Here is a 9,703-nt window from a genome sequence, read left to right as displayed (position 1 = left end):
GGGGGGACAGTCGTTAATAGGTAACCCCTATTAAGGTGGGGAGGGAGGTGTGGGCGTTCAGAGGTTAACAGTTAATTCCAGTAGAGGGGCTGTGGTTACTCGGTCACCCCAGGGTGAGCAACAGGGGACAGTAGTGGCCAGGTAACCCCCAGTAGAGGGGGGTTTGGGGGGTTGGAATAGCGTGACAGGATGGTTTCCAGGTCCCCCTTGGGGCACGGGCGATCTATTTGCAATTGCTGGGTGAGCTGGGAAATTGGGACCGTGGTTACCACTGTAACTGAGGGATGGTATGTGGGCGAATGTATCACAACACATCGCAGAATAGAGTGGGAGTGTTAACCAGTAGATGGTGGGCCGAACGATGTGATTACCAGATTCACCGGGACGCAACGTTGTGCGGAGGATGCGATGGAAACCTGGTCAACTAGCTGTTGTTGTGTAGGAGGATGCAGAAAGCAGTGGCTCCTGGGAATCAATCGTGCGGCGTGGGGGGTTGGGTTAGGATTTTGTCCTGGACACCAGGTTATAGATACGGGATGGGGCGGCAGGTTGTTGGGTTTGTGCAGCACAGTGGTTACCGGGTGAGCCAGGACGTGGTGTGTGGGTGATTTAGTTTGGAGGAGGGAGGGGATGTCAGCGCGATGGAAGCGAGTGGTTATTAGGTTAACCAGGGCTGGGTGGTGGTTGGGTTGAACGCTGGTAGCGAGAATAGAGTGCTGACAGGGGTTTTGGTTGAGATATGGGATACCACCCGTCATTTCGGTCCCCCAGGAAATATGTACTCAAGTGAAGGTTCATTCAGTTAGCCCCTGGCCTGTCCCAGAGCGCATTGCTTCCATGTTCTCTGGAGTTCAGAACAGGAGACAAGACACTGAGGCGCAAGGTGCTGAAAGAATCTCGATGGGGTGGGCCCAGGGCTGTCTGTTGGCACCATCTCGCAATGAGGGGCCAATCAAAGAGGATCCAGGATGAGGAGAAATTTCTTGACTTGGAGCATCGCTAAACTTTGGAATTCTCTGCCTCAGAGCATAGCAGACACTCCGTCGTCGGCTGTGAGGCAGAATTGTCATGTTTCAGGGATTCGAGGGACACGGGAATGTGCGGGGAAGCAGGATCTAGCCATTGAGATCAGCCTAAATTGGATTGGACACCGCGGAGCAGGGACGTAATTTTCCACCTTGCTTTTGTGATCGCCACATTAACCAATGGCCAGGAGGAAAAGGAAGCAGTGCTAACCCCCTGGGTTAATCAAGGTGGGGGTGAAGGAGAAGGATAAAACGCGTTAACCAGATGCGGAGGAATATGGAGCATCGACCATTTAAATTGGCAAGTCTGCTCGAGAGTGACCGCAAGTTGCTGACAAAATCCAGAAGCTTCGAAACGGTGCAGAAATGTTGGAACTGCCTTTGGTCGAGACTGCAAGCAGTTAGCTTGCAGGAATGAGCAAAGTGGACGGGTGTGTTAGTGACAGAGGGAGTAGCATGACACGAGAGAGAAATCCTCGGATCGTTAAATGGGGGCATTGGTAATTTATATCAATGGTTTTGTGGGTGTTGCTGGCATGGCTGCTTGAGGGAGCCACGTAAGAGTCAGTTCTGTCGTTGTGGGTCTGGTACCGCAGTGGGCCAGGTCGTCTAAGGATGGTGGATTGGTCCCCCCCAACGGGCACATGAGGGAAGCAGACGGGATTCTCCTTCGAGTCAGCAGTTGTGTCATGGTCACGATTACAGAGGCCAGCTTTCGGCTGTAGATTTAATGAATTGGATTGGCTTTCTTGCCAGCTGCCAGTCCCCAGACGTCAGCCTGGGAGTTACCAGGGCATTGTCCCTGCACCACCCCATCTCCACGTCCGAAAGCACAGCTGGACTCCTCCTTGTTAATGTTTCTTCAACTTGCCACTTGGTGAGGAGGGTCAGAAACATTCCGTCAGCAGGGATGAGATGAGACCCCCAGAGGAGGGATTGATTGGAGCGACAAGAACGGGAGGGGTCACAGTTTAAGGTTAAGGGATAGGCTGCTATGGCGAGGAGAAACGAGTTCACCGAGAGCGAGGGGGGGGGGGGGGGGGGGGGGGGTTGGGGGCGGGGGGGGGCGCGGGGGTGGGGTGTCCTGTGGAAGTCTCTGCCACTGAAAGTGGACGAGGCTGAAACACTGAATGTTCAGAATGCTGCGTTCAGTTCTGGTCTCCCTGCCACAGGGAGGATGCTGTGAAACTTGAAAAGATGCAGAAAAGATGTACAAGGATATTGCCAGGGTTGGAGGGTTAGAGCTACTGGGAGAGGCTGACTAGGCTGGGGCTATTTTCCCTGAAGCTTCGGAGGCTGAGGAGTGACCTCGTAGAGGCTTATAAAATCATGAGGGGCATGGATAGGGTAAATAGCCAAGGTCTTTTTCTCCAGGATGGGGGAGTCCAAAACTAGAGGGGAATAGGTTTAAGGTGAGAGGGGAAAGATTTAAAAGGGACCTAAGGGGTAACTTTTTCACGCAGAGGGTGGTGTGTACATGGAATGAGCTGCCAGAGGAAGTGGTGGAGGCTGGTACAATTACAACATTTAAAAGGCATCTGGATGGGTACATGAATAGGAAGGGTTTAGAGGGATATACTGGCAAATGGGATGAGGTTTATTTAGGATATGTGGGTATCAAAGAGTTGCATCGAAGGGTGTGTTTCCATGCGGTACATCTCTATGACTTTCCGAGTTAGATACATTTCTGAGGGCTGAAGGGATCCAGGGGTTTGTGGAGAAAGCGGGAAGTTGGAAAATCAGCCGAGGTCACATTGAATGATGGAGCAGGCTCAATGGGCCGAATGGCCTACTCCTCTATTGTCTGCGTTTCTGTGAAATGGGCAATCACAAAAGCACCCCATCGAGCCCTCACCCCCAATTCCTCCTCATCATGGTGAATGTGGGACAAGAGGTCACCAGGATGAGGAGAAGTTCCTTCAAACAGCAAATTGTGAATCTCTGCTCCATGAAACTTGCGTGAAAGAAAAGCTGACCTGGTGGTCCAAGGAATCCAGAGGCAAATGGGGACAGAAGTTCAAGACCTGGGGGACTTGGATCCCAGTGGAGGCAAGTCTCGGTGATAATACGGGTTCGACAGCGAACTGCAGGCCATTCAGTCCAAACAAGATAGACTGGGAATTAACGTTCCACTCGAGTCTCCTCTCATCTTCCCACATCTAAACCAATCCAAATTGTAAGGGTGACCCTGAAACTGTGATCGACCATAAAGACTGAACTGGCTCAGAAATGCCGTCCAGGGAAGGAAATCTCTTGTCATGGAATCCCTACAGTGTGGAAGCAGGCCATTTGGCCCATCAAGTCCAGGCCAAACATCCGAAGAGCGTCCCACCCAGACCCAACTCTGTCACTGTAACCCTGTATTTCCCATGGCTAATTCACCTAGCCTGCACATCCCTGGGCACTTTGGAGAATTTAGCACGGCCAATCCACCCTAACCTGCACATCCCTGGACCCGGGGACAATTTAGCATGGCCAATCCACCCTAACCTGCACATCCCTGGACCCAGGGAACAATTTAGCACGGCCACTCCACCCTAACCTGCACATCTTTGGACTGTGGGAGGAAACCCACGCAGACACGGGGAGAATGTGCAAACCCCACAGTCGCCCGAGGGTGGGATTGAACCCGGGTCCCTGGCGCCATGAGGCAGCAGCGCTAACCACTGAGCCACAGTGTTGTCCTAAGCCCTTACTCAGTCCTGCCATCTTTACCCGGTCTGATCAAAACGTAACTTTCGGCCTCTTGCAAAGTGCTTCACTCTTGACCTCCCAGCTCCCGGCTGGGGTTAAAACAAATATAGGCAGTGCCTGGGTTGCACACATCCTGTGAAAGAATTAATAGTAAAGGAAGAGGGCATTAGAGGTTTGTGCTTTAAGAAAATGGATGGACAGTAGGGCAGTGCGGGGGACTGTAGTGTTATAGAGTATTGGGTTGGGGAGGGTGGTTAACTTGTGAAGGGGAAATTGTCAACTCCAGCTCTCGTCTATTACAATCTTACATTAAATGGCACGTAGGTGATTAGTTAGTCAGTTAAACAACAGGGAATCCGTGAGCACAGATATCCTCATCATCGCGTTGACTTGACTCACACCCACAAACTAAATTGCTCACTCGAGTAACTCAATGCTGGGAACGTCAATGGGGCTGTTTGATCAAAGACACTGACAGAGGGAGATTATGCTGTGGTCGGGGGTACAGTGACCAAGGGCGATGTGGTGATTACCCTGTTGACTGCTGCTGCTTTCAGTTTGCAGATACGTTCGATCTATTTACGTGTCAAAGTCTCTGCCCGTTCCTGTTGGATTCTCGCCCGTTTTCTTAGTCCTGTTACATGTTTAAGCATTCTCCCAGAGTCATACAGCACGGAAACAGACCCTTCGGTCCAACCAGTCCGTGCCGACCATAATACCAAACTAAACGACTCCCCACCTGCCTGCTCCTGGCCCATATGCCTCCAAACCTTTCCTATTCATGAACTTATCCAAATATCTTTTAAACGTTGTAACTGTACCGACATCCACCGCTTCCTCAGAAGCTCATTCCACACACGAACCACCCTCTGTGTAAAGAGAAAAGAAAAATTGCCCCTTGTGTCTTTTTAAATTCTCTCTCCTCTCACCTTAATATATGCTCCCGGTCTTGAAATCCCCCATCCTAGGGAAAAGACACCTACCATTAACCCTCTCCATACCCCTCACGATTTTACAAAACTCTGTAAGGTCACCCCTCACCCTGCTACGGGATGAAGGAGACGTGTCCCACTGCGCTCCCTCCCACTTCAGAGCCGCGACAGGAGAGACACTTGTTACTAATCTCATCGCCTCACGTTAAAATCTGCAGAAATCCAGAACATGAGAAACAGAAATTGCTGGGGAATCTCAGCACATCTGCTGGAGTCTTTAGCAAGGCAGCAGAGTTTGCGTTTTGACCTATCTTCGGAAGGGATGGTAGGCAGGAAAGGGTGATATTGATAGGAATATGAATAGGCCATTCAGCCCCTGAAGCCCCTTACTGTCATTCAGTAAGATCGTGGCTGATCTGTGGCTTAACTCCATAGGCCTAACTTAGTTGCATATCCCTTCATCCACAAATGTTTATGAAGCAAGGCTACCTCAGATTTAAATTTAACATTCGAGGAAGAGCGCCCCAAACCTACTCTTTGTATGTAGGAATCCTTTCTAATATCTCTCCTGAATGTTCTGGCCCTAATTCTTCGACCATGGCCCTGGTTCTCGAATCTTACAGCAATGGATGTTGTGCCGAACTTGATGCCAAATTAAACCAATCCCTTCTGCCTGCCCTTAGTCCATATCCCTCCATCCGTCACACATTCATGTGTTTATCTAAAAGCCCCTTAAACACCCCTATTGTATCTGCCCCCACCACCCCCTGGCAGCGCGTTCCAGACTCCTACCACTCTCAGTGTAAAACAACTTGATCCTCACATCTCCTTTCCCCCTCTCACCTTAAATAAATGCCATTTAATATTAGACATTTCAACTCTGGGGAAAAAGATTCTGACTGTCAACCCTGTCTATGCCTCTCATAATTTTACAGACTACTATCAAGTCTCCCCTCAGCCTTTTCCGCTCCAGAGAAAGCAACCTGAGTTTTTCTAGCCTCCCCTGAAAGCTCATACCCTCTAATCCAGGCAGCATCCTGATAAACCTCTTCTGCACCCTCTCCAAAGCCTCCATGTCCTTCCTGTAATGTGCTGACCAGAACTGAACACAATACTCTTAAGTGCAGCCTAACCAAAGTCTTATAAAGCTCCAACGTGACATCCTGACTCTTGAACTCAATTCCCTGACCAAGCATGCCATACTCTGTTTTTTTACCAACCTATCTACTTTCATGGACCACTTCCAGGGAGCTAACGACTTGAACTCCAATTAGTTTATCTATCCTGTCTTCCTCTGTTAAATCCTGAAAACCTCAAATAGATCACCCCTTAAGCTTCTAAATTTCAGAGAAAACAAGTCTGATTAGTATAATCTCTTCTCGTAGACCGACTCCCGGAGCTAAGTTATGATTCTTGATTCAGGGCCAAAACATCCGTGCTGAAGTTGGGTGTGGGGAGGGGAGAAGGAGTGAGAGGAACGGTGGAAATGGAGACCACATGCAGAGAGAGAGAGAGAGAGAGAGAATGACAGACGCACCAAGGAATGGATAATGGCGAGCCAGGGAGACACAAGAGCCGATAATGGGGACCATTAGTGGGTGGGAATGGGTTCGCTGTGCTGAAAGCAACCCATGGCATGACAAGGCCTGGGATGTAGGGGTGGGTGAAGGACCAAAAGGAATTCGATTATCGAATCGGGAGGGCTGCAGGGTCCCCAAGCGGAAAATGAGGTGTTGTTCCTCCAGCTTGCGCTAAGCTTTGCTGGAACACTGCAGCAAGCCAGAGACAGAGATGTTGGGCAGGGAGCAGGTAGTTGAGGGTCTTTTTTAACAGACAGAAGATACAGCGTCCAGAGCAGAGCAATTTCCGAGAGATCGATGACGGTTCCTTTCTCTGAACTTGGCTGACAGTGGGAGCACAGCGAGGGTCGGCTCCTTCAACAGCCTGCCTACAGTTTTGTGTTTGGCCCCACGGGGAGAATTCAGAGGTTTCTCAGTGTCCCGGGGGATTTTGCTGCTGCTAACCCCTCTCTCCTCTTTCCCGCAGGATGGAAGACCGGAAGCCATCGCGTCACCGAGCGTCCGAGGATGTGAGACGGCAGAAACGTAAGGAACTTGATGCCAGGAGGAGCAAATCCCGCATCCGGCTGGGAACTCACCTGGAGCAGTGGTGCCACGTGAAGGACCAGCTGGGATTTCACTTACATTCCGACTTCGCCAAGTTCCTCCTAGACAGGTGGGGTCAGCGGTCACCAGGCTGTTCCCAAACTCAGCAGCTTTTGGGTCATTCTCTCTGAACGTCTGTGTTGTTCGAAGCATCGTCAATGTTTATTCTTCCCATTCTGTCAAACACAGAAACCCTGTAAACTCTCCATTGTAACACTCCCAGGACAGGGACAGCACGGGGTTAGATACAGGGTAAAGCTCCCTCTGCACTGTCCCCCCATCCAACACTCCCAGGGACAGGGACAGCACGGGGTTAGATACAGGGTAAAGCTCCCTCTGCACTGTCCCCACCATCAAACACTCCCAGGACAGGGACAGCACAGGGTTAGATACAGAGGAAAGCTCTCTCTCCACTGTCCCCCATCAAACACTCCCAGGACAGGGACAGCACGGGGTTAGATACAGAGTAAAGCTCCCTCGACACTGTCCCCCCATCAATCACTCCCAGGGACAGAGACAGCACGGGGTTAGATACAGGGTAAAGCTCCCTCTGCACTGTCTCCCATCAAACATTCCCAGGACAGAGACAGCACAGGGTTAGATACAGAGTAAAGCTCCCTCTACACTGTCTCCCATCAAACACTCCCAGGACAGGGACAGCACAGGGTTAGATACGCAGTAGAGCTTTCTCTACACTGTCCCCATCAAACACTCCCAGGACAGAAAGTAAAACCGTCTTTATTTTCTTAAACTGAAAGTGAAGCCACCTCTACTCCTTAAATCGAGAGTAAATGTCCCTCAACACTGTACCCATCAACCAGTCCAAGGATAGACACAGCACAGGATTAGGTACAGTGTAAAGCTAATTGTACTCTTTTGAAACTGAAATGAAAAAGGAAAATAAAGTTCTCTTGACACCATCCCCATCAATCCCTCCTGGGACAGGGACAGATAGAGAGTAAAAGTATTTATATAAATGAGAATATAGGAGGCGTAATGAGTAAGTTTGCGGTTGCCACCAAAATTGGTGGCATAGTGGACAGTGAAGAAGATTAGCTCAGAATACAACAGGATCTTGATCAACTGGACCAGTGAGCCGTGGAGGGGCGGATGGAGTTGAATTCAGATAAACGTCTGGTGTTGCATTTAGGTAAGACAAACCGGGGCCAGATTTACACAGTTAATGGCAGGGCCTTGGGGAGTGTTGTCGAACAGAGTGACCGAGGGATGCAAGTACGTAGATCCTGAAAAGTGGTGTCACAGGGCGGTGAAGAAGGCATTTGGTACGCTCGCCTTCATTGGTCAGAACATTGAGTCCAGGAGTTGGGATGTCATGTTACGGCTGTACAAGACATTGGTGTGGCCAGATTTGGAGCGTGCAGGCCATTCTGTTCGCCCTGCTGTATGAAGGAGGTTATTCAACTACAAAAGATGCAGAAAAAAGATTTACAAGGTCATTACTGAGACTGGAAGGCTTGAGTTCGAAGGAGAGGCTGGATAGGCTGGGACATTTTCCCTGGAACAGGGAGGCTAGGGAGTGACCTTATCAAGGTTTATAAAATCATGTGGGGCATAGAAAAGGTGAATAGCCACAGTCTTTTTCCCTAGAGTGGGGGAGTCCAAAACTAGAGGGAATAGGTTTAAGGTGAGAGGGGAAAGATTTAAAAGGAACCTGAGAGGCGATTTTTTTTCACACAGACGTAGGGGAGGAGTGCGTGTATGGAATGAGCTGCCAGAGAAGTTGGTGGAGGGGAGTACAATTACAACGTTTAAAAGACATTGGGAGAGGTACATGGATGGGAAAAGTTTAGAGAGATAGAGGCCAAATGCTGCCAAATTGGACTAGTTCAGTTCAGGAAACTTTTTCGGCATGGATGAGCTGGTCAGAATGGTCTGTTTCTGTGCTGTATGACTCTAACGCCCTCAAACTAAAAGTAAAGCCACCTCAACACCCCATCAAACCCTTCCAGGCTAGAGACACCACAGCGTTAGATACAGAGTAAAACTCCCTCTATAATGTCCCCCATCAAACACTCCCAGGACAGGGACAACACAGGGGTAGATACAGAGTAAAACTCGCTCTACACTGTCCCCTATCAAATGGTCCTAGGACAGGGACAGCACGGGATTAGATGCAGGGTAAAGCTCCCTCTGGTCTTTAAAATGGGAAGTAAAGCTTTTTGTACACTGTCCCCTGAACAGCTAAAAGGCAGGATTAAAAGTTAGCTTAAAATTCAAACTACACTGTTGCATGAGACAGTCCAGCGCAAGTATAATATGAGATCATATAGAGTAAAGCTCCTTATGCATTGTCCCCAACAAACACTTCAATAAGGAACACATGCTGTTCACTTCAAGTCCTGAGACGTTTTTCCAGCACTGCATGTATATTTTTAATGAACCTGTCTGGAGTTATTATCATGCCGTCCGGAGCAGCTAGGCCTTGAACTCGGGCCTCCTGGCCCAAAGGAAGGGACACTATCAAAACATCAGAAGGCACCCCTTGAGAAACCCCTGAGATGACCCTTATTTCCTGACTTTTTCTGTACAGCATTTTTATCGTCCTGTAGTTCTGTCGGTTCTGCTGACTGTGTATTTCTGTTTTGTTCCTTTAGTTATGCCTCCAAATCCTTGGTGAGTGGTTCAGGTGAGTAATTGGACTTCCTGTGGGATAATTTACATATCTTCCCTGCTTCACTGTCTATCTCTCTCTGTCTCTCGCACACTCTCTCGCACACTCTCTCGCACACTCTCTCGCTCTCTCAAATACACGCACACGCACACACACTCAAATACACGCACACGCACACACACTCAAATACACGCACACACACACACAGACACACACACACACAGACACACACACACACAGACACACACACACACA

At 49.5% G+C, this 9,703-nt stretch overlaps 1 protein-coding gene across 1 annotated transcript in view; it reads left to right on the top strand.

The window, feature by feature from the left end:
* LOC125488018 overlaps positions 1-9,703 on the top strand; it is a 51,236-nt gene that overhangs the window by 11,677 nt on the left and 29,856 nt on the right. Inside the window, exons 3-4 of the mRNA XM_048620766.1 lie at positions 6,698-6,886; positions 9,432-9,463. Coding sequence (XP_048476723.1) covers positions 6,698-6,886; positions 9,432-9,463 — 221 coding nt within the window. The remainder of the gene's footprint in view (positions 1-6,697; positions 6,887-9,431; positions 9,464-9,703) is intronic.

The sequence above is a fragment of the Rhincodon typus genome, chromosome 48, assembly GCF_021869965.1.
Source record: "Rhincodon typus isolate 14 chromosome 48, sRhiTyp1.1, whole genome shotgun sequence".
Lineage (NCBI taxonomy): Eukaryota > Metazoa > Chordata > Chondrichthyes > Orectolobiformes > Rhincodontidae > Rhincodon > Rhincodon typus.
The sequence above is the reverse complement of the archived record's forward strand: the minus strand, read 5'-3'. Positions and strand labels throughout refer to the sequence as shown.